Below are 25,757 nucleotides of genomic sequence, written 5' to 3'. Positions count from 1 at the left end.
GTTTTTTTCATCCATATAATATCATATGGTCGCGCTGCCGCCTGACAGCGGCACCACGAGCCTTCACTTCCCACAACCATTAACAAACATATGGTTTGTTTATGGTGGATGGCACTTTGAAATTGTTCACTGTAATGCAAGAGATTCAGGTGAGTAACCGCAGACAGACTTACAGATTCGTGATACTTAGGCTATGACTTAGGTTTTACAGATTTGATGAAAAATTGATCACGAAAGTCTCCCGCACCTTTAAAAATAAATGGAGTTAGTGAACATAACCACAATAAAAGTGTTAAGTAACAATTGTGACAAGCCTAACAATGATCTGTTGTTGCACCATGTAGATCAGGGCTGGGCAAAAGGTTCAATTAATTCATTTAATCAAGGTTTTGCTTTCTGAAACCTGAAAAATGTATCATTTTATATTTTCAGAATACTTTATTAATCCCAGAGGAAAATTATTATGTGTTACAGTCGCTCCATTCAAGTATTTTAAAAAGTAGCAGGAAATAATTGTCAACTAAAAAACAAGCAAACTAACTAAATATATACAAACAGAACACATTATAACATGCCTTTAAGACACAATTAGAACAGTAATTTGTACAATATGTACTAGACGATATATTATCAATATGATGATTAAAGAAATATACATAAATGAGTGTGTGCAAATATACTGTCATGTTGTTGTCATTTTGTGCCAAAATCTATAAAATTGCCTGTTATTTCACTGTTTTTTGTCCTCCAGCCATCGTCCTTCCACATCAGCAAGAGATTGAGCGCATGTCCAGTTTTAGAGATCAGCTTGGCGAGGACTGGCTGCGCTACCAGCATCATCTGGACACAGAGTCTCCCTCTAACGCTAACACCACCGTTAGCACTGACCAGCCTCAGCATCGAACCCTTCCCAATGGCCTCAATGCCAACCCACTTCCGTCCTCCACTCCTGCACCACAACCGTGTCCTCCTCCACCGTCCACAGAAACCCCTGAGGTTCTCCCTCCACCATTGTTGTCCTCCGAGTTGAAGGCGGAGACATTTGACGTGGATGTGGAGGGGGACACAGAGTCCACACTGCAGTGGCCCGGTCACAGCTGTCCACTAACTGAATCGACGTTAGAGGACTGCCAGGTGGACGTTCAGGAGGCAGGATGTGGACAGGGGAACTCGCCCAGACTGACTCCAGAGTCCCAGAGGTCGGTGAGAGCAGGGAGTGGAGACGCCAAGGACGATGAGGACGACGACGGCTTAGGAGGTAACGTTGGAATAATACTAAGCAAAGTCATGATTTTTATTTATTTTTTTAACACATGGCAGCCTCTCCAACTCAGTTGCCCCCAGAAGCCACAATTCCATCTGTGTTGCCATGGTAACGCTACACAACACTTGTAGAAAAATTTACACATGCTATACATTCATGGAACCAGAAGAACATCAGCTAAAAGCTCAACAAAACCAATTTTCGAACAACAGAACATAATCCACTTGAAAGGGCAAATATCTAAAACAAGCTAACAGTCTGAGACAAGCATATGCCATGAAAAATGTAATTAAACAACAGACTAATAAGAGAAACTTTGCAGCACAAGCTAACAATAAGCAAATCCAACAGTACAAGTATTATTTTTCTGCCAATAAAACTCACTGAATGAGCAGGAGAGCAAAAGTAAAGCTCACATTATGAAGCGAGGATTATGTTTGTGTTGTTGTCTCACCTTTGCTGTTTTTTGATTATACTTAGTTTTATATGAATGAAGCTTCTGCTATTGACTAATCCATTGTTTTGTGTTACATTGATTCCCACTAGAAACAAATGACCCAGGGTTTAACACATTAACAGGAATCATAAAAGGTTAAAACTTACATCTAGCCACGGAAAAATAAGAAAACAATGAAATTAAATGGAATTTCTGGTAATATCTGCATTATTTTTTGTTTTCTCCTCGGATTTGTGGTTCTGGTAGATTTTTCAGCCTCTATAAATGAAGTCTTTTCTCATAATACCTGGAAGAAACTCAAACTAAATAACACTAAACAAGAAATCTTTTCTCCCTGAGGCTGTTGGGCACATAAAGCTTCAGTTTATTATACTTTTTTGGCATCACTGGAAAAAAAAATCCATAATTACCTTACAGTGTGTTGTTTTTCAGGTGATTCAGTCTGATTGATACATTTTATGTATCTAACTGTTTTTCATAATTGCTTATTTGTCTTGTGCATGTATGTATCGTTGCATGTAATACTGTGCATTGTTAGGATTATTGAAAACTTTAACTTATCAGTTCATCAGAGTTAAAAATAAAAGATCTTATTCACAAACTAAACTGAAATATCAAACCACATTGAAATAAAAAACAATAAATCTTTAAAACAATAATAATTCTGTCAAGACTTTCATCTCCTTGTCCATTTTTTGCCAATAGTGGACCTGTGTCTTCCTCTGCTTGTTGGTGTCCTGTCCAACAAAGAAGAGGACAACATGGAGCAGGTAGATGGCGCCATCAGGAGGACAGAGGTGTTCCTGCGGGTCAAACAGGGTCTGCTGCTAGAGGTGGACACGCAGCGTGGCCGGGAGCGATGCCGCCTGGAGCTGGACAGCCTGAATGCCGTGGAGACCACAGAGGCCAGCTGGACCCGAGGGGTGGGTGAGATGAAGGACGACATGGACGGCAAATAACAGGAAACACTGTATGTTATTGAAAATGGTGAATAAAGTTGACAAATGTGTTTTCTCTCTGGCTTTGTATCAGGAAACAGACAAGAAGCTTCCAGCTGTGGAGCTGCAGTTCGACTACATCAGCAGAGAGAAGAGGAGGAGATGTTACGTCCTCCTGGATGATGAGCCACAACAGGCGTTACAGGTCCATCACACAGACACACAAGCTCGTATATATGTACTAGTTGACACATATGTACGTTTTTGTGAGCACTTGAACATCAATCAAGCCAAGTGAGTTAACATAACAAATTAGCCTCTGAGTTAAAATTTATGACTTTTAGACTGATTCATGTCTTCAGCTCCTGTACTGAGTAAAGGCTGATTTACAGTTGTACATAAGCTCCAGCAGTGAAGCTCCCCCAGACACCCACATCGTCGATTTTGATTTATAGTCGCGTGTTACATTTCCCCTCCTCCTGCTACTGTAGCACCATCAGGACCTATTTTACTTGTAATCTTTACCACAGCTGTTGTTTGTTGTTTGAGCAGATAAACTCAACATACTCATATAACTGGAATTACATCTGCTAACCTTATTTCAGTGTCACTTTACAGTCACTTTGTCTGTGTTCCTTCTTTCAATCACAGTAGAGATAAGATCTGTAGTGTGCTGATTTTTAGATGTGATGTAAAAGGGTTAGGGTTCAGGGTTTGCCTCATTCAAAATCACTGCCTTCACAAACTTGAAAGATACAACTCAGTCAGGCAGTCACAGTTTGGTATCTCCATTGATGCCGTAGCCTTGATGTGTAGTCACATTTAGGAGCCGGAGTGAGTCACCTCCACTATAAACTACACCATTCCACTAAATCTATATGCAGCCACTGCAGGCTACACCACCGATAGCCAAAGTTCCACTCAAGGGGCCTTATTTCAGAAAGAATTGCATTAGTCAATGACAAGAGACAGGTTACTTTTGAATCCTATTTACATCACTTACACATGATGTTTGTCAGTTTACAAGTCAACAAATTTGTAGTTTGTAGTAAAACTTTGGAAGTATCAGGTTGTTAAAATACATAAATAGAAATGATAGCATACCTAAAAGTTGCAGAGATGGTGTTAAAGTAACTAGGCATTAAAAAATGGTAATAAAATCTGTATTCCTATTACTAATTTATTGAAACAAATGTACATGTTCTTTATTACATGGGAAAATGAAAGTAAATCTTCATATTTCAATGTACGCACCAGTGGCGTCAACCAGTTTCCTCAAACGGCCAGGGATGGAATGAACAACCTTCTGAAAGACGTCTGGGATATAATTGAGAATAAGACAATAAGAAAATAAGAAATCCCCATTATTGTTGTCTGTTAAAAAGTGTTTTCAGTTTTGTAGTGATTCTCACCTCTTTTGATATAATTTTTTACCTCACTCTGGAAGATTGAGGTAAAATATGTCAATGCAGCAGCCATTTTGGTGTTGGAGACATGTATCGTGAGGTGAGAGATGCAGTCCATTAAACTCCAAACATATTAAACTGTTAACACATAACTTAGAACTGCGACTTTCTTGACTTGGGAAATTATTTTTTCTTTTGACAAGTAATCTTTTGAACTCATTTGAGTCATGCTACATGTTGTCTCCTGGTATTGATTCGTATTTCATTCATTTTTTCCCCAGAGTCCCGTGGGGCATAGCAGAAGGGGTGAGACTTAGCGCTTTATAGCCCTTGACGTGCAAGTACAAACCAGGCTTAACACAGTAAAAGTCACTGGTGTTGCTCCAAAAAGCAATCTTTCCCGAAAGAGTGCATTCTTCTATAAAGATATCTGAACCACTAACAAGAACTGGACTGGTTTTAATTGAGAACACAGAGCAGGTAAATAATTTCTTATGTAACCCTTCCATAAATCACATTAATTATAGTTTCAAGTTTCCAACTGTAGGCTTCAACACAGGTTTTAGATTTTTGACATACCAAACACATGTTAACATCGGACTCAATTCTATCAAATTACCTATAATTGTCAACATGTCATGTCTGATGGTGCTTATGTTAATAATGAGCCAACTAGATGCAGCACTGAAACCTCAGACTACCTCGTGTCATCTGTTTGAACAATGAGAACCAGTCAAAAATGGTCATGTCTGCTGGTGATGGAGGGAGAAAACCACCTGCAGATGAAACCACGTTCTTCAAATTAAGAGTCATTGATGATCCTGGTCATGAAATGCATCATTGAGTAAGAAAAGCCTCAAGAATTTGTAAAAAAACAGGATTATAAAGAAGACTAGTGTAACGTTTGATGGGCTTAAAAAGAAAAAGAACACAGGGAAGCTGATGTCACGTTCATGTTATATTGTTTGAAGCCTAATACACTCAGGGGGAAAAGCATCCCAATTGTATTTCTGAGTCGAAAATAGTGGGAAACATGTATGTTTTATGTAACAGTTATAAACATACAGTACCTTTAGCTTTGTTGTTTTTGCAGGGTTGAAATGATCATACATATTTATTTCTCATTCTCTCTTCTTCAGGCACAACAAGAAACACAGGAAATATGTGAACAGCCTTAAACGACACAAAAATTGGGTTTGAAAGATTAATGTCACTATTTATTGTGACCCCTGACCCCATGGCAAGAGGCAGCACAAATGGTTAGAAACATCTGACATGCTATAAAACTTCGGAAAATTAAAGCTATACCTACCGATGTGGCATTTCTCACAGCACTTAGTAAAAGTTTGAACATGAACAACCCGCCTCCCTCCAAAGCCCCGCCCCCTTCCCTCTGTCTGAGCTCTGAGGCTCCTCCTCCTCTCATCTGATGCGCGATGGAAACAGAGGAGGAAGCAGAGGCAGAGGTCCGGTCCGTTTTGGCGTGTCCGCGGACCCCTCCCTCAGTAATCAGATGCATCATCCACCTGCCGCGGGCCCGCGGCTCCTGTTCCATCAGTAGACCTGGTCTGTGCAGTACTGGGTCAGTGTCTTCACTGCAGTGCCCACGGGATGGGCGCGCGCACTGTGAACGCGCGGCCTCCGCGAATTTTCCGTAGACATTTGAGGTTTCATAGTCCATACAATTATCATCCTACATCATCTTACATGTGTGACACCATGTACATGTACCTGTATGAGTCCCACCGTAATAAAAGCTGAGCTTTATGCAGACCTGTTCAGTCCAGTACAGCTGACTTCCGGACTTTTATCTCCATCCTTCATTCATCAGACTCCCGTTTGTTCCCCTCAGTTGTCGTTTCTGTTCATAAATCCGTTTAATCCCGTCCACATGTGCATGTCAGTTCTATCCAAACACATCTTAGACAGTAGACTGTGGTCAGTGACAGGAGAAGCAGCGCCAGTAAAGCGTCAGATTCAGAGGGACACATATCGGATGTGAGACGGCGATAGTGGATCGGATGCTGGACGGCCGTAATGGATGATTGACAGGAGGCTCAGTCAGGTTCGGCCAATTATTTTATTCGGACCGACTAAAATGATTGGTCAGAATTTTATTAGAAATATATGAGAACTAAACATTTTTGAGTTTCAATACCTGGTGGATTTCTTTTACATTTTAGTTTGACACACACTTATTAGGAGCATTTTAAGATGACAAAAGAAAAGTGTAAAAATGCCACATCATACGGTATAGCTTTAATGGAATAAAGCTCATATTGTCTCAACAAATGGGTGAAAGGCATGTTAAGTGCAAAGGGAGGTCACAGTAAATATGACCACTTTGCTTTATAGAAGCTGTTTTTCCCTGAAATTATTCTTTCTCCTGTTGTGCATGCTTCACATATATCAGATTGGATCTAAATACAGAGACTGAGAAATGCATGTTACTAATCCAACAAACCTAATGTTGCATTAGGACTTTTGCAAACTATCCAGACAGTTGAAGGCAAATAAGCCTCATTGTCACTATTAAAATGTCAGCTGACAAATTAAAATGTGATCACTGCAAGCGGTTTACATTGTACTTAAGTTAATCCCTCTCATTCTGGTTGGTGAGTGTGTTTCTTGACTGCATGCCGAACACATATCCACAATACATACACACAAAACCAAAGCCTCCCACATGCTTATTGGACATACTTTTCCAGTCTGGTCATAGTCCCAGGCTGCCCTCTGCCCTTACTCACGTTTGTTTTCAACATCGATGTCAACATCCAGCTGCACACCATGTACCATGTTTACTACCTTTTTTATGGCTGTGGTCTTCTCACATTGTGCAACATCAAATCTGTGCCAGATATAATTTGAACACAACACACCGAGCTGATGCCAATTCCTTAATGCAAGTCTTTTTTTTCACTTGGGATGTGAAAAATATGTTCAGAAAGATGAACAATGCAGAAAGTGAAGGGTATAAAATAGAGTTATGGTAATTAACTAACTGGAATAGAAATAAAAAGTACTATGAACTATGCAATATAACTTAAAAATAAGTAGAATTGCAGTTAATGTGCTTCTCCATTCACAAAAATAACTAGAACTAAACTGAAGTGTCCTCATTGTTAAACTGTTTAAATGTCCCTGTTTGCTGACCAGGCCCTGATTGATGTACTTTCTCGTGTGGTGGAGGAGAACCAGCGTCAGGACTCCATCTTTGGCCCCAGCAGCGTTCGTCTGCAGTGCCTTCGCTGCAGGTCAGAGTTCACGCTCCAGGCAGACGGCAGTGACGAGGAGCCGGGGTCCAGAGCCAGGAGGCGAGGGGCCGCTATGCTACCAGGAGGAGAAAGGGAGGTGGAGGAGGAGCTGACGGAGTGTGATGACGGCATCAAAGGTACGACTCAGAGCTAATGTACAGCTTATGTAATATGGAATCAGTACAATAACCACCATGCTGTGTTTGTTAAGAGTTTACATTAACTGAGTCAGTTACTATGGCAACCTGAGCTTCTGTGCATCTCCTCCTTCCTGTTTTGCCAGAGCAGCTTTGAACACACCACTTCTGTTCCTCATTTAAATAAACAGTACACAGTGCAGCCAAACACAGTGGCGTTAAGGAGAGAGATCATGTTCACTTTTACTTCCTGCTACCCCTAAACAAGCTTTTCTTCGCCACCCCACAAAACTCCATTAGATGAATTAATTTCTGTAATAACTATGACAGCTGACATGTTGTCATGACAGTTCTCTTGCACTTGATTTGCTGCTGAATGCACTGTAAATCTCTGTGAATTAATCCATTAAGTAAACACTATTCCCCTATGCTCAGGCTGCTTTTCTGCAGCTAATTACTTTCCATGACAACTGGACATATAGTCCATATACATACATTAGGGCTTGGCAGGTAAACTAAATATATATATATATTTTTTATGATGGTGGTATGTGTGACTGGGCCCTCATATAGGCTTGTGGGTTATTTTTTAGATCTTGAATTGAACTCATTGCTTTGTTTTCAATGGATAATATTTTAGATTAGATAGAACTTTATTGATCCTTTGGGCACAGCCCCCAGGAAATTGAGGTTCCAATAGCAGCACAACACCAAAAAAAAAAAAAAAAAAAATTTGATAGCATTAAGTAATTATTAGTTTTTTTGTGACACTTAGCCAAGGGTACGTGCATTTAGTAAATATACACACTCACTACACTCAGTACAGTGCTCCGTTACCCTAAACTAGAGACTCTTACGTACACATCTAGTACATATTTCCCAAGGCTGAACTTGGTTGACCTTGGTTTTTTCAGGTAGATTTCATGAGGGTAATTTGTGCTCACACCTCTATCCAATCCAATGCCATCCATTTTGTTTTCAATAATTATGTGATTATATTGACTGCTGTAATGACCAGTCATTGGCCAGATTGTATCACATGTGTCATGGCAGCACCTGTGATGGTAGAATGTTTACAGGAATCAATGTTATAGCATCCATCAGTTATAACAGGGTTCCCGCCGGGTCTTAAAAAGTCTTGAAATTACAAATCTGCATTTAATACCTTTAAAAAGTCTTTAAAAGGAATTAAATTTTGATATAGTAGGTCTTAAGTTATGTTGCCATAAACTTGTTTGATGTATTGTGTTTAAATGTGTCTGGGAAACATCCAGTCTGCAGAGAAAGTAACGTTAGTCCACTCAGTTCCAACCCGACAATTTATATTGAAATTAGGAACCAATTATCACTAACTTTGCAGCCCCCAGTGAGAAATGACTCAGAACGGTGGGAATCAAGACGTTGGAGTAAATCAATACATTTTCCTAAATTCTAGGAGTCTAAGCCTGTGAAATGGGCATTAAATTCTGTTCTAAGTAGTCTTAAAAAGGTCTTAAATTTAACTTGTACAAACCTGTTGGAACCCTGTATAAACAGTCTAGGATTTACTTCTATTCAAGTAACGTGGAGGCGTTTTGATGACCTGCCACCATCGCAAAATGCAACCAACATGGGGAGCGTCCTATTGTCAGAAGGCCCATTAGTCAGAAAAGGGTTCAATTTATCAACTAAATCCAAACTAATCTTCTGACTAACAGGCCTTCTAACAATAAGGTGGGCACCCCAACATGATCCTCACCTCTCAGCTCCACCGATGGAGGTTTTTTTTTCCTACTCACCAAAGCACTTCAGACAGACTGAACATACTCAGATCAGAGGTTCTGACAACTCTTGAGTTTGACAGTTCTAAATTAGTTAAGTTAGATTATAAACCAGGAATTACAACCAATAATATCTGAAGGTTACATACATTTGTGGTTAAATGAATATCCTGATGGTCTGTCCTGAAATTTCCAAAAGCAGTTGTCTTATTAAAAAGTCAAATTTTAATATTGTCTTTAAACAGGATGTGTAAAGAGAAATAAACAATAAGATCTTTGGCTTAAGTTTTTATTACTTTAAGTTTGTCATCCTTACCTGGAATCACAAACACCCACACCCACACACACACACACACACACACCCACACCCACACCCACACACACACACACCACAGTCCTGATGCTGAACATCCGTTTTCTGATTTACCTCATACTGACTCATGCACATTCTTAGATGAGTAATCCTAAAAGTCATATCCTCTACATCGGAGACTATGTGAGGTTTCTTTTACAAGAGGTTTATGGTTTAGAGCCTAAACCATGCGGAAAATGTTTTTGTTTTTCTATGAAAACTAAAGATAGGCCACAACGTATACAAAACAGTCACTTCATTTCATGTGGAAGGTTTGCGTTCTCGTATTGGACTCAACTCTCAGTGACCGTCCTGTTTGGTTGTCAGCTGTACAAACCTGCGTAATTTCTCAAAGCAACATCTTGGGCTCGCATGTGCTCTGGTGAAGCATCCCAGGAGTTATCTCTTCTCTTTTATTGCGCAGCGGGCTGCTCTGCTGAGTTCCCACCTCTATAATCAGCAGCAGACAGATAATAGTCTTTGCTCCAGCAGCTACCTCCCTGTGATCCAACCAAACCTGACATTAGGACCTGTCTCAGCACGCACAGGCAGCGCGCAGCCTTTGTTTGACAGATGTTTTTGGGATTTCTTGGAGCTCTGCTCCTTTGTAAGTGCGCTGATCTTCTAAAATGTCAGGCAACAAATACTTTTGTTTATTCGCACGTGTCTTGACTTAGACATATGTTTGCTTGTGGGTCACACAAATACATGGCCTGTGGTCTGGAAAAATGTTTCCTCCTCATCTGAGAATTGTTAGGAATGAAGGCAGGGATGATTTGTTTTCATCTGCCTGCATGATACAGTAGGTCATTTGCTTGTCAAAATCACTAGTGTTGAAAAACAGCCAATATGTACCTTTTGAAACAGAACAAAAGGGAATTAAATTTCAGATTTAAGATATCTACGTAGCTAAAACGTATATACTATATAGATATATCCAGCATTAGTGTTAATACATGTCATATCATTTTTGTTGTATATTGAAGATTTTTCATACATTTATGTAATTGAATTTGTGCTTATTCAAAGATTATGCGATGAGGACTTGAAAACACTCAGTTCTGTGGCACTAAAGGCACGTCGAATGGCAAGAAAAACTCAGTAAACAGAAAATAACATTAGCATCAATATTACTATAGACTAAATTGTCAATTTAAACATCAGTATTGATAGTTTGGAGTTTTGTATTTGTGAATCCACATTTACTGAATGAAGCCACAGGGTGGAGCATCTCCTACTTTTTGCCTGATATTGTTATGTGTTTTTCTGAATCTTTTCAATCTGTACAAAGTTTCAATAGATCCTTAAGAAGTCCTCAGAGTTTTCACATTTGTCACATCAGGAATACAAAAGCCACCAATTCTCAATATTCTGTGTTCACATCAGTCTTAAATTGCATTTATAACACTCTTAAATGTTGACGTACATTTTTTTTTCTCCAAAGGTTTTTTATTACATTTTCATATAATTGTACAATTTATTGAACATAATGTATTACAGCATAGTTATGTAACCCCAACCCTAATGCACATACTCCAACCAAAATATATAAAGTCACACATCCAAAATAAATGCATTAATAAATAGATGGGTAATACTTAAAAAAGAACGAAACAACATATCCTGAGTAACAATGAGAAGATGTTTGTGTCGATTGTTTAAGATGTAAGATAAGACAAGCTGTTAAATTGTGTAAAATATGGCCGCATTGCCTCTTGTCGCATATTTTATTTCTTCTAATGTCAGATAGTTCATAAGGTCTTTAATCCAGAGGTTAAATATTGCAGGATTTCTATCTTTCCATTTAAGTAGAATGAGCCGACAAGCTATTAAAGTTGGAAAGGCAATGATTTTCTTAAAATCTTGGAAAGGTGTGTATTCTGTGGAATCTCTCCAAATATCAAATGTTCATATAAATGTAACTTATTGCAGAAACTTTGAGGAAATCACCATACAGTAAGTTAATTTTGTTTTGTTTTCCTTAGAGAAAAGTATGTTATGTCCAGAATGTGGTAGTGACCATGTGGTCCAGCTTGATGGCCAGTCCACTCCTTACAGCAGTACACCCGTCAGCCATCCACCAAGGCCGAACGGCGAGGACGATCATCTGGACGTAACCCAGAGCACTCAAAGCGCCAATCAGGTCTTTTTCTGTTCCACTCTTCTGGTCATCATTTTCATAGTCTTGAACCAGGCTCTAATCATCCTTTTGTTTTCTACTTTACAACAGGAGGATAACACAGATGGCAGCCTTAGCAGTAGTCCCATCCTGGAATCCACTAACGTCACCGAAGACCCCACCTCGGCCTTCGTTACTGCCAGAAGCTCCTTCTTCATCGGGGAGGCCCAGACCGACACCTGCAGCCTTTCTTCTAACACGGAGGGTAAAGAAGAGCTGGCTGGGAGCTACCGCTACACAGATCCTAACATGACATCAGCAGAGGCCGCCGCCTGTCCTTCAGGGAGATCCACACCAAATCCAAGCGGTGGGTTTGTCCTGTGGGCTCATAAGGACATCAAGTTCATTTCAGTACATATTCCCTCTGTTATTTCACTTAGCTCAGCTACTTCGATCATTTCCCCTGAAATTCAATAGTAGCATGACCTTTTCATTTCAGCTCAGATGTCATTTGTTGATATTTGGTGGCAGTTTATATAACATCTGTCCATCAGGGTCACACAGTTTTGGTCCGTGCCTTCTGCAGAACTCGTCAAACTGAGTCTGCGTCTTGGCACAAACCTGCCTTTTCAGTTTAGCCTCTAAAAGTTCTGTTGGATTAAAGTCAGGGCTTTGTGATGGCTACTCCAAAATGTTTACTTTGTCTGCCTTAAGCCATGTAAAAAAAGTTTACATTCATGCATCCTGATTTATGTTGTATGTATTTTATCATTTGTATCTATATTAATCAAAGCCATTCGTTGTGTATATGATTAGATTAAAATGTTAATGTTATATGTACTCGTGACGGTTGTATAAGCCACAAACCAATATAAAGGCAGAGTCATTCAGTGAAAACAGTCTTAAACAATACCGTCAGACAACTCCTTCATACCACTCAGCTCTACTGTGTGGTCTTGTGGTGTTTATATTTGTCCACTATTGTTTGGACAGATGAACGTGGTTCTTTCTTAGGCAAAACCCAACTTGGAAGTGAAAGTCTATATTTAATTCTGTGAATTCTCCCACAATGCCAAGCTAAAAGCAGTTTGGTCTGAAGGAAGGCCATAAAATAAAGACACAGGTGCACCCCCAAGTAACTCCCAGTCTGGTGTCTCAAAAGTCGTCGCTCCGATTTTTGGAAGTTTCCATTCTATTTTAATACATAGTATGTGTTTTCTGCAGCTACGCGTCTTCAGTCAAAACAGTAGCAGATTATGCAAATGGCACATTGAAGATCCAGCTCTTTTATTACTTTTAACATCCACTGCATGCAGGTTATATCATTTCATTCTAATCAAATAACCACAAGTAATGTTGAATGTGAAAGTTATTTGAACAGCATTTACAGACGATAAAATGTACTGCTGCAGTGAATAACTTACAGATTTCTCTGAATTTGAACATCTTTAGAAACATTTGATACGATGTTTGTTTTGTTTTTTTGCTCACATAAGGCTAGCCCTTTTCATAGATATTTCCATCAGGAATTGGTGCATTTATTTAATTAAACTGTGCATCTAAAGACAATGTGAACTTAACAGTAAAAAAGTTTCCCTCTATTCACCTGCCTAGTATTCTGAAATTTCATGTCATTGGAATAAAGTAATTGAACTAACAGAGGGAATGTACACAACTTAATATTTCACTGAACCACCTTTAGCTTTTATTACAGCATGTATTCACTGTGACATTGTTTCTATAAGTTTGTGCAGTGTGATAATATATTTTCCATCCATTGTTGCATTAACTTTTTTCAAAATCTTGTATTGATGATGGTAGAGGTGTACCAATACGTCTTCTCCAGCATATCCCATAGATCACCCTGAACTCATCAGACCACATGACCTTTTTCCATTGAAACACAGTCCAACCTTAACACCCTCTAGTAAATCAAAGCCTTTTTTTCTATGAGTAGTTTTTTTAAGGATACATGGCTGGTTATTCCCAGTACGTTAAGTTATCTGTGTATTGTGCAATACTCTTACTTTCAGTATTAAACATAGCTGTGATTTACCATGTTTATTTGTTTTAAATTTAATTTCACCAAACGGTTAAAGGATCATTTAACCCATAAAGACCCTGTGTTTCTTTCGTGATAGTTCCGAAATGAATTTTTCTGTCTATTTAACCTTTCTTAAGTGATTTATCACCATTTATTATAATATTATCCTCTGTATTTTGTTTTTCTTCAATAAAAATCTGGTATTTTCCCCTATTTAATTTACTGATCATGTACTTGTTCATAAAAGCTCAGATTAAAATTAATTGTCATAATATCAGAAACAGAGAAAAATTATGAAAATGTGACTTTTTTTGTAAAATCTGTCATTAACTGAACAGAAACCCAGCATCTCCATCCACTGTCATTGATCCAACTCCATGGGTTTTACTGGTGAATCAATGCTGTAGAAGATGACTGTGTTTCCACGTTTACTCCGAAGCCTCTGAATGTCCAAATGGGTCATATCTGATGACCATGAAAAGATGACAAACTGCATTTTACACCAAGTATTTACATGGATTGATGGGATTAATGGATCAACAGGTATTAAACAGTTATATTGGTAGATGGTTTTGGTCGCCAGTGGTTGTTTGGGTCTTTATGGGTTAAGATTTATTTCCTGCTCAACGATAGCTACTCACTGCATCAGTTAGGGTTAAGTCACTTGTTGCAGCTGAAAGCAGTAATTATCCAATGGAAGGATCTGAACCATAGTTTCAGTTTATCAAATAAGATGATAGTACGCCAACACTGTTGAAAAGCTTAACCCTTTTGAATGGCCAGAATATTTAATATTCATTTAAGCATTACACCCTTTACATCCAAAATAAAATAGTGATTTTGGCAGGACAGAGTTAGTTGGAGAAGAGCCCAAACGGCAGTAAAATATAAATGGTATTTTATTACCGTTTATGGCTGATTCAGATTCTGTACTTCATACGCCCATTGTAAAACACATCCAATGTGGCATGTGGTATAAACTGTTTACGTCAGCTTCAGTGCCTTTCCTGATGACAGATTAAAGTGTTAATTGAAAGTGAGCAGAGACGGGAACTATTTGGATCTCGCAGAGGTTGTGTGGCGCGGAGAACCCTGGGAGGAGTTCAGTATCTCTTTGACAGCATCCGACTTCCCCACATCTGTCTGCCATTTTTAGATGAACCGCATGGTAACTGCAACAAGACAGATTGGAATCATTACTGGAAGTGATGGGAGAGGAATGAAAGCCTAAGAGGGAGTCGTAATAATAGCCCTCTGTGTCTTTTCTTTTTTGTAACGCCGTAGTGGCACTGCCAACAGCGTCTAATCTGCCCTTCTCCAACCACATTCTCACACTGGAGACAACTCGACTCATCCTGAACTGACTGACACTGAATATAGTCTGCTTTTTGGTGACAGTGCACCATTGTTTTGGAGCCCAGCCCTAATTTACTTTTTAGTTCTTCCTGAAGAAATGCTTTGTCTGTTTCAGCTCCTGTGTTTGTGTGTGTGAGTGTGTGTGTGTGTGTGTGTGTGTGTGTGTGTGTGCATACGTCCACCTTTCACCTTTCAAAAGAATGTTGTCTGAAGGTTCAAAGTATCTTGTAATCTTGTATCTGTTTGCACTCTGGGAATAAAAGGCCTGGAGTTTGTTTTGGCCTCTGTAGGTTCGTGGCCTGTCATTTTTGATCAGCTGCAACCATTCATCAATGTTAAAATAACCTCCTTCGCTGGATTTATTGCTCTTAAATGGCTTTCTATGTGAGGGCCTGTTGGCTAATGCTGCGGTCTGCTGCAGTAAAACCTTAGTAAGGCTTCTCAAAGGCCAAAAAAAAAAAAAAAGCAAGTTGTTGTTGGTGCCAGGAAACTATGGCTCAGCTGTTAATGCAAGTTATCATTTAAGGGGATGATTTAGGTCAATGAGTGTTTTTGTTGTAGTTTTATATCAACAAACTGTATTTAAGACTTATTTCTGTAATGTAGCATTGAATAATGCAAGCAACCAGTAATCAGAAGGCTGTCCAACATGTGCTTATAGATGAGTTGGACCTGCTGACAGAGGACTATGAGTTCGTGGACCATCGGCTCAAACTTTTCCTGGATGTAGAGGTCTTTGAGGATGAAGAGGAGCTTCATTTTTTCCTTAAGGTAATCCTCTTTACATTATACCATTAAAGAATTGCAAGTAAATAACTGACAATCAGAGTCAACATTTCCAAAAAAAAAAAAAGAAGAAGGTTTAGTAACCGTCTATGGTCAAAAACCAAAGACTGTGTGGGAAGTCCTGGTCAGACGTAAGCAGAGAAGCCAAACATGTCATTAAATTTTGATTCAGATGTTGCTTGAATATGAGTGGTGCATGAAAATATGTGACACCACCTTTTTCCAGCCAGTGAGTGAGAAAATAGTTTTGGAGAGCCTTTAATTCTGCTTCTGGCAGTGGTGGCTTTTAAACACTCTTACCCAAGTAGAGAACTTAAGTGGAAATTTGAGAAACTTGAACTTAGTCACAAGTATTTCAAGTATTGTAATATGTAGCTTTATATTTCAGCTTCACAACATCTCAGAAGCAAATGTTATTGTTATTACTCAACTGTATTTTTCTAATTATTTAGTGACTTTCAGAATACAGTTTTTCATGCCCTTCCTGTTGAGTGAAAACCACGTATCTCCTAATGTGTTGATTTTGACTATTCAACATAAAGTGAAGGATGCCCCTAAATCCTATGTAAGATTTATGGACGTTTAGGAGGATCTTCTTGTGGGAATAGAGTATAATATAGAGAACTAGAAGCACTCGGAGAGCGCAGACCTCCGCCAAGGCTGATCAGTGGCCCCCCCCGTGGGCCCCCCCACTCCCGATCACCACCAAAATTTAATCATTTCTTCCTTATCCCATTTCCAACAAACCCTGAAAATTTCATCCAAATCTGTCCATAACTTTTTGAGTTATGTTGCACACTAACGGACAGACAAACAAACAAACAAACAAACAGACAAACAAACAAACAAACAAACCCTGGCAAAAACATAACCTCCTTGGCGGAAGTAATTACCTTAAAGTATTGGTGTATAATGATGTAAAAATAAGGGTCATTGTGTTTTGTTGACTCTAAATGGGCTGTTGGAGCAGGAGCAGGTCATCTCTTTGGAGTCCACCTTATTGATTGTCATGTTTTTATAGCTCAAAGCAGACTTTCTCTTTCCTATTTTTGGTGTATATTTGTGGAGTAACGATTCCCTGAACTGAAAAGCTCAAGATGGATCAATTGTAGGGGTGGGTGAGGCGAGGGTTATTCAGTTCAGTCAGCAACTTCAGTGCTAGATGTCAGTAATATCATATACTAAACCTTTAGTATTCCACTTGGAGTCATCACATAATGCATCATCACAAAGCTGAAAATTTACCATACAAAATTCTAATCCCATACTGGTATTCAGAATGATATTTTGCAGTTATGCAATATGATAATCTATGGTACTTTCTGTTTATTTATTTAGTTTTTGTTGATTTTTCCTTCCCATTAACAGTGGAATCTCCATTACAAATATAAAAATAGTATTTTAAAGTCTTTCGGTCCTTCATCACATTATCTTTAAATGAACATGCTTTCCAACATTCATATTAATGAACAAACAGATAAATAAAATACATCTGATATCCTCCTGAGACCCAGGAAAGTAAGAGTTTGGGCTTTTTTGCATTAAATAATTGTCTAATCAGAAAAAGCAGAATGCAACAGTTTTTTAGATAATTTTTTTATGGAATATCTTTTGCAGTGGACAGGTTTTTTTTGTTTGTTTGTTTTTTTAGTAAAGCTGTGAAACTCTTGGCCCCTACAGAGCATAAAAATGCATTGCTGGGTCTCAAGAGGATGTACTGATACTGATATTGCCTGTTATCTGCCAATATTGGACTAATATATCGGTAAGTCCTGTCTGAAAACAGGTCTGTCAGACTTAATTTGTGCTCAAATGGTTTTCCCAGGACATATGATGGTCTATGCTACAAACATATCCTATAGAATATGATGCATTACTGTAAATAAACCACCAGCAGTTTATAGCCTTCAACATGTATGGGAGAAAAATGAATCCAAGAAGAGTGAAATACAAACATATGTGCGTTTAAGGTTTTAAATTTAGAACCTTAACTTGTAGTCGACTGTTTTCACATTGTGGTATTATTTCTATCTTTGTCTTTTTTCCACCACTGACTGGTGGTTGTGTGAAGACAGGAAACCCTATTAATAGACTGTTAAAACAGAATGATCGTGGTAATGACGTATCGTTAAATGCAGCACTACATTGTTTTTATGTTCCTGTTTTTGTTCCTATTGTTATTGCGGTTTTTAAAGATTCTTTTTGCATATCTCCCTTATGGCCTGAGGATTCCAGTGTAATGGGTGGTGACAGCTTTAAGACTTGCGGTTTCATTTCAGTCAGCAGCCATGAACGCCGTAGTAAGTCTCCCAGGAGCCCATTCAGCCCTGCTCTTCTCTTTTCTGGAGTCTGCAACCCCACCACCCACCCTCATCTCCCCCTGCTGTCACTTCAGTCTGCTCTGAGACTCCTTTAATATGCAATGCATCCTGGGAGCTCCTCAAATCAGCAGGCCATCGCTTTTCTCTGTCAGACACCTGGATGAAGAGCAAAGAGCGGAACGGGGCCGAGCAAACCACAGCTGGAAACAGGAGGTCCCGCTCCATTCATCTTGGTCCTATTTGTTTATCCAGTGACAGGGGCCGCTTGCTGCTTTCTCTGCGATTCCACCTCTTATGCTGTTTTAGAGGAAACTGGGCAAGGCCTCAGTCTACTGGGTTCAATTATAAACCTCTATAGAGCCTGTGGAAGTCCAAATCGGTGTCAGCTAAGACACAACATTGACGTTGTGATTTCTAGAACTGTTTGTCATTTGCTCTTTCTTCTTTGTGTCTGTAGATTTCAGCGGTCAAATTTGGAGAGCCAGGAGAGGTTCCGTCTCTGTTGGTGGTGTCAAACCAGAGGATCTATTTCTTGGAAATGACATCAGAGACACAGTGAGTTGAACGATTTCACGTGATAAGAGTTACTGCAATAATACATAACACAACCAGAATCTCATACCCTATCATCAGTCATTTTGTATCCTGAAAACAGTATACACACACAATAACATACACATTCACAGTACAACACATCTGTACTGTATGTTCAATGAATAGTTGAACTGCAGCCATAAAACAAAAAAAGACCACAGATTTAGGATAGATATTATAACATAAAATATCAAATGTGCACATGGAACTCTCACATTTTAGCTCTATCAATAAAATATACTGTATAAATTCTACCAAGTATCAACAATTTTCTGATAGCTGCATTAGTTGTTAGCTATTAAATGAATCCCCATCTTTTTTGTTATTGATTTATCATTTTGGAATTTTGTACAATAAAGTTTTATTTCTTTGAACTCTTGGCTTCTTTACTTGTCTAAAGCTGTAAACTGAATATCTTTTAGTTTTGATCCAAACAATATTTTTTGTGAAGTCCTTTTTGGCTTTGGGAAACACTAATCAATTATTAATTAATTTCCAGCATTTCTGACTTTATAGAGCAGAACAACTAATGAATCAAGACAATAATGATCAGATGAATGAAAATGAAAATAGAAAGGATTGCAGTTCTAATAAGCATGAAGCAAAACAGTGAAAGAACACCAAATATTGACCCAGTGATGAAGAATATTGCTTAAATCAGGAGCTCTGGATGTAAAGGTATTGGAGTCACATGAGAAGTCAGAAGACCAAATAAAATCACCAGCAAACGCCTGCAGTCACCCAGTATTGTTCAAGATCCAACAACACCAGTTCCAGTGCATAATAGTGTTAAAATGAAATTCGTGTTGTGAAAACCAGCAGAAACCTTGTCTAATGTAATGCTTCCGTGCATTTCTTTAAGAGGGTTTGTCAGGCATGACAAAGATATTGAGAAGGACCCTGGGGTGAACTGAAGAGACTCTGAAGGTCAAAGGTGATTGTTGTTGTGACCTTGTGTCTGTCTTTTGTTATGTATGCTACATCTCAGGAACACCCCGGGGATTTGCTTCAAATTTGGCACAAATGTTCACTTCGACTCAAGGACAAACATCAAATTTTGATGCTGAAGGTCCATACTTTTGGTCATAACTGCAAATAATTGATAGAGCTGCATGAAGGGATAATGATGCAAGGATAGTGGAACCATCTTTTTTGTTTTATTTTGTTTGTCATCAGAATTATGCAAAAACTAGTGCAATGCTTTTCATGACACTTGGTGGAGGGGTAGGACGTGGGCCAAAGATGAACGCACAACATAGCTGATGTCATTTTGGAGCTCTCTTCTCAATCAGCACCTGATCTAGTGATGTTAAATAAACCAAAAAAATCCAGACTCCTGCTCCAAATTGGTCCACCCTGGGTCACCTTCCACTGGGTTTCATGAAAAGTGGTGCTGTAGTTTTTTGCTTAACTGTGCTAAAATATAAACAAAACAACAAGCAGGCGCAGATGATTCTACAAGACAGCGCGTATAAACGGGTTAATACTGTCCAGGTTATAGGTAGATAAATCCTATTGCTGGGACACTGATCCAAAAGAGGGAGCCACACAGCAGTAAACAATTACAGCTTTTTAGACGTGTGCAGCTTCACACACACCATTTCGGATGTAGATAATATTGCATAACCTGTCCAGGTTTCTGGGTCACATCTTGAGAACACATTGACCTCAAAGCGTCTGTAGACGGCGCACTCATTGTTCTCTCCTCCATAACTTCAATGAAAAGCTTTTCTTCTCTCTTCAAAACAAGCTCTTTTGGCCACAGGGTCCAAAGCCCATGCTGTTTTAGCTCTTACAAAATTAATCTAATGTTTCTGTGATTTTAGAGTAAAACAAATGACTTCCTTAGAACTTGGATTGTGTAATAAAACAAACTTTTATTTGGGATTTAACCTCATGTCTGTTTTTAATTTCATAATCCCGGAAAATGACGTGAGATTTTTTTCCATCATCATGGTGAATAAACTTTGGCTTTAACAAACCCATGTTAAAGTGTTGTTCTGGCAGGCACACCATGAGAACAAGTGTTAGAGATCAAGTAAACTATTTATCTGAGTGTGACTGCTCCAGGTTCTGCACTTTCTGATGCTTAACGTGTTTTTTTTTGTTTTTTTTCCTCCCAGCAGAGGCCAGCTCTCTGATTGGCTCCAAAAGAGGGACAGCCACCCAATAATGGAGCTCAGCTACCTGGAGGTGGGGCTGGGCTCTCAGAGCATCCACATGGAGTTTGGGAACAGTGGCACGGCCTACACACTCCTCATCAGGGACAGTTTACGCTGCAAGAAATTCTTTGGCCAGTTGACAGGTAAAAGGAAACACTGGCAAATCCAAAGTGGAAAATGGCTCCTGTGTAATGTATGGAAAAACATATAAAAGTCCAGGTTTATTTGCTGATTAGACTCAGAGAGAAGCTAGTGTGTCCTGCTCTGCCCCTGCTTTCTGTTAGCGGTTGTACTGGTTTCAACATATCCCCCCAGGGTAAGATGCTGCTCTAATCTCTGCACTAATTTAGAGTTTTACACAGGCTCTAGAGTAATATTGAACCCCTGAGGCCAGAGCTGGAACAGCATGTTCCTCTTCCAGGCACCGTGCCACAGACTGAAGAAACCCAACCTACTACTCCCACACTCACTCGCACACTCATACTATACCATATGTGTGCTATGTGACGCAAATCTCTACCCCGTCCCCCTCGCTATGGGTTCACACAGACTTAGCACATCCTGCCCAGACCGAATCGTCTGCGAAGGAGGACCAGAGGCCGAGAGGAAAACCTTTTATTAGACAGGGGCTCCGGCTCAGGTCTGGAATGTCTGCGAAAATATGGAAAATGAATTTGACAATTTGCAGCCCCTAAAAGGTGTGGAGAAAACAGAATGAAAACATCTCATGGAAAAGTGCTGCTTCTTAATTCGAGTAATTCCACATTTTGGGAATTTCGTGTGACCTATAATTACAGTTTCATATTTCCACTTCGAGAGTACAAGATACTGAAAAAAAGTCAGCAGACATGCTGATTAGATGAACAGCCCCCCCTTTTTCCACAACTCTGCCCTCAGCTTCTTTTCCTTTTTTCACAACCCTTTAAACTGCTTGTATTAAATTAAATGTGCTATTTTAAAAAGCATCAACACACACTCTTTGTTTCACATCTTTGTGTCTCCCCCTGAGAACATCCAAAACAGATTGACATGTACCACATATGATTCTTATTCCCTTTAACCCTTTAAAACAAAGACAACCAATCTTCTGGTGAAATTAACTCCAAGACAGGAAAAAAACATGTTGGCATGTGAGGGGAAAAAAGCTTAAAAGGTCCTTCAAAATTACACGTGGGACATTTGTAACAAGGAATGTGAGACATAATTACAGTTTCATATTACCGCTTTTAGATACTGAATACAGGCAGAAAAATAGTCAACAGACATACTGATTAGATGAACAGTCCCCCCTTTTTCCACAACTCTGCCTTCAGCTGCTTTTCCTATTTTTTACACAACAGAGCATTCTAAAAAAAACAGGCTTTATTAACCCATTATGATCTCAGACCTTCTAAAGTCTGAGAACTGAAGAATAAAATCTCAGTGGAAACATTATCAGACACAGGGATGGGATCTGTTTCTACTTTGTGTAGATGTTTTCTTTTTGACTGGACTGATTTTTAATTTCTTTAGAATATGACTTCTATAAACTCTTTATCCTCAGAGTAGAGAATAAAATGTATCTAAGACATACTGTATGGTCTCAGACATCGAACCAGAACCAGATACTCTGGGACGTGATTAGTTTACACTCCATGTTTAAGGAATTCTGGACCATAATAGTCACTTACAGCTGTCAGTCACCTGTTTTTAACTGATCATATCTGTCAAACTGAGCAGAGATTATTATTTGAGCACAAATCACTCCCATGAAATCTACCTTAAAAGACTGAAATCACCTTTTGGGCAAATTTGTTGGATGTGTACGTGAGTTGTTAGTTTGACTGAATAACATGAAGGAGATGGGATTCATAACCTATCCTGCAGCCATGCCTCAGGGGGAGATCCAGATATTTTGGCTTCACTTTTAGGGGTCTATCATGGTGTTAGTATTTATAAACTGTCTAGTTTCAGATCACATAGTTTGTTTACGAATGCTGAATGGTAAAGTTACCAGCTTACTTGTAATTGGTCTGATCAAGCGTGGTTTGCACTAGTAGTCAAAGGTTTGGACTCACCTTCTCATTTAAATGACATGAGATGGACCGCAGATGGCCAACAAGTGCTCAGCATTACTGGGAACTCCATTTCAGATGACTACCTCATGAAGCTCATCGAGAGAATGCCAAGAATGTGCAAAGCAGTAATCAAAGCAAAGGGTGGCTAATTTGGAGAATCAAAAATATACAACATGCTTTGAGTTATGTCACACTTTTTAACTACATAATTCCACTCATAGTTTTGATGCCTTCAGTGAGAATTTACAACGTAGATAGTCATGAAAATAAAGAAAAACCAGGTATGTCCAAACTTTTGGCTGGTAGTGTACCTCAGTTCAGTCTAATGTATACATCATACACTTGTTGCTTTCCACTGCCAGTATCAACTCAGCTTGCCTTGACCTATCACGCCTTGGCCCTCAGCCCTCACTGCAGCTTATTGTCAGTTCGTTGTCCATCCATATGTGCAAAAACCTTGGTGTGGACTGAAGGCCAAGGGTTTCAAATGTGGGCACGTTAAGTTTTACACTTGTGGTTGATTTTATTAAGGTAGCACCCTCTTGAATTTGCTGCGATCATGTCATGTTGTGACATGATGACTCACATACAGTGTGTATTGATGCGGCCTCAATTCTGGTTTGACCAATCTGTGATCTGCATGGTTTCACATCACATTTAATATCACTTTGACTCACTTGGAACATTACCGAAGGTGATACTAGTGCACAGTGGAGGCAAGCTGAGCTGATGCCACCAATGAAAAAGTGTTATTAGGTTGGAAGGTCTACTGGCTTTTCATGTGTGTTTAAGGGAAACACAAAGTAAGTAAACAGTCACATGTTAATCCAGGGTTTCCTCCAGGTTTTCCAAAGAATTAGGAGATTTTCCTTGAATTTGCCAAAGGAAATGAAGCAACAAAATGTAATTTCATACAGATTATGGCAAAATCTATAAATAAATAAATAAATAAATGAAAGCATAAAAAGGAAACTTACAAAGACATCATTAGGCTTTGGAATATCAGTTTAGTCAGTCTTGATGTTCTCCATGTTGAATTCAGATTAATTTTTTTTTTGGCATTATAATAGTGGTGAAAAAGCTGATGTCATTTAGAATATGAGTACATTTACATCTGAATCAAACATCAGTAACTTTGAATTAAAAACATACACATTTGCGCCCAGTCTTAATGGGTTAAACGTTAAAAGCATCAACACATACTTGTTTCTGTCCCTGAGAATCCCCGAAAATAGACCAATGCCACATATGATTGTCAAATCCCCTTTAACCCTGAAAACAAAGTCAACTGAAGTGGATCATCTGTTAAAATTACCTCCAAAACAGCTGCTGTAATGTTTTCTCAGACAAAGTGCAGGAAAGCTAAACCATAACAAAACCCCTCTACCGTCAAAGCTGGCTCCCGTCATGTGGACCAGGTTCAAAACCACAACTAGAATAGCGGAGTGTCACGGAGCGTGAGGGGCTCGCTGGCTCGAAGAGAGAGGAAGGATGTGGTTCTGTGGAAGTGGGACAGTTTTCTGGAGCTCAGAGATTCTTTTACCCAGTCTGACACAGCTTTATTGAAACAAGAACGATAACACAAGACTTTTTGTCAGTAATTTGTCACTGAACCCCTGTTTTTTGTTGTTCTGTTGAAGCAGGTTTCCTGTTGTTGTGAAAATCTAATCGTGAGTGGGGTCGTCTTTCAGCTGTGGAGCATATCTCACAGGGGTCCGGTGTTTGATTTCATGTGAAAATAATCAAGGGCATTGGTGTCGGTGGCGCAGGCGGCCAAACAGTCTGGGACTGGAACAGAACAAAGCAGAAATATTGATAGAGAGCAGAGCAACCACCAGGCTCTGTCTGCTGCAAATTTGGTGCTTGACACGCTCAGCCCGTCACCTTAGCTTACTTTTGATTGCGATCTTGGCTGGCACCACACTGAAACTGTCCATGTTGACACGTTATTTAATCTTGTATTTAGTCTGACGCTCACTGACATGTGAGAATGTTCTGCCAGCTGTGTGGGAGAGTCTGACTCCAGTCCAATGCAGATTAGACTGAACCATATCTTCCTGAAAGTGATCAAGCCATCAAAGTGTTTTAAGGCAAACTGAAACTCATCACGCACCTTTTCCCAAGTATGTTAAGTAATTCAAGAAGAAAAGCATACGAGACTGAAGACTGAGTTTTTTTGTTTGCACAAGTATGACAAAGAATAGGGAAAGAATCATAGGGTTTTCATTTAAAGGCAGCACTTTTTTGCAGATCCTAGAATTTCAGCTATGCAGACCTGTTTGGACAGGGCAGGTGGAGCAGCTCACTCCTGTCTTAAGGACAGAAAACACAAATTAGGTCAAGTTAATTCAGTGATTTGGGAATTCAACAAGTTATTGAAAATCTGACTCATTTTTGTTGTTTTATGGAGATCTTTAAAAGCATTGATCCAGATTTTTTTTAATTGTTTTGTTTTTGTTCAGACATTTCTTGTAGATTTTTGAAGGGAAATGAAATGTATTCTTGAAATTAAAGTATGAAGTGAACTTTTGATTCTAAAACTTACATATTGGCAGAATTGGTGAAAAAATATCTAAACTTATCCCAATCACAATATGACCAAATGCAGCATGCAAACCGAAGGGGCTGTAGGTTTTTCGATACTGTGTTTGTTTGGCTGTTGACATCTTGGCATCTTTTTTTTTTTTTTTTTTTTTGGTAACAGAAGTGTCCATATTTGGATAGGAGGGTGGAGCTGCAGAAGAGCA

The 25,757-nt window shown here is 39.1% G+C and overlaps 1 protein-coding gene across 4 annotated transcripts in view; it reads left to right on the top strand.

The window, feature by feature from the left end:
• stk11ip (serine/threonine kinase 11 interacting protein) overlaps nucleotides 1-25,757 on the top strand; it is a 45,973-nt gene that overhangs the window by 5,698 nt on the left and 14,518 nt on the right. For 3 of the 4 annotated variants that reach the window (XM_030156271.1, XM_030156245.1, XM_030156254.1), the window contains exons 14-22: nucleotides 752-1,258; nucleotides 2,427-2,644; nucleotides 2,754-2,864; nucleotides 7,225-7,459; nucleotides 11,557-11,714; nucleotides 11,802-12,057; nucleotides 15,752-15,861; nucleotides 18,655-18,752; nucleotides 20,915-21,096. In XM_030156271.1, the coding sequence (XP_030012131.1) occupies nucleotides 752-1,258; nucleotides 2,427-2,644; nucleotides 2,754-2,864; nucleotides 7,225-7,459; nucleotides 11,557-11,714; nucleotides 11,802-12,057; nucleotides 15,752-15,861; nucleotides 18,655-18,752; nucleotides 20,915-21,096 (1,875 nt within the window). The remainder of the gene's footprint in view (nucleotides 1-751; nucleotides 1,259-2,426; nucleotides 2,645-2,753; nucleotides 2,865-7,224; nucleotides 7,460-11,556; nucleotides 11,715-11,801; nucleotides 12,058-15,751; nucleotides 15,862-18,654; nucleotides 18,753-20,914; nucleotides 21,097-25,757) is intronic. The other variant, XM_030156262.1, reaches the window with a different exon arrangement.

The sequence above is a fragment of the Sphaeramia orbicularis genome, chromosome 2, assembly GCF_902148855.1.
Source record: "Sphaeramia orbicularis chromosome 2, fSphaOr1.1, whole genome shotgun sequence".
Taxonomy (NCBI): domain Eukaryota; kingdom Metazoa; phylum Chordata; class Actinopteri; order Kurtiformes; family Apogonidae; genus Sphaeramia; species Sphaeramia orbicularis.
The sequence above is the reverse complement of the archived record's forward strand: the minus strand, read 5'-3'. Positions and strand labels throughout refer to the sequence as shown.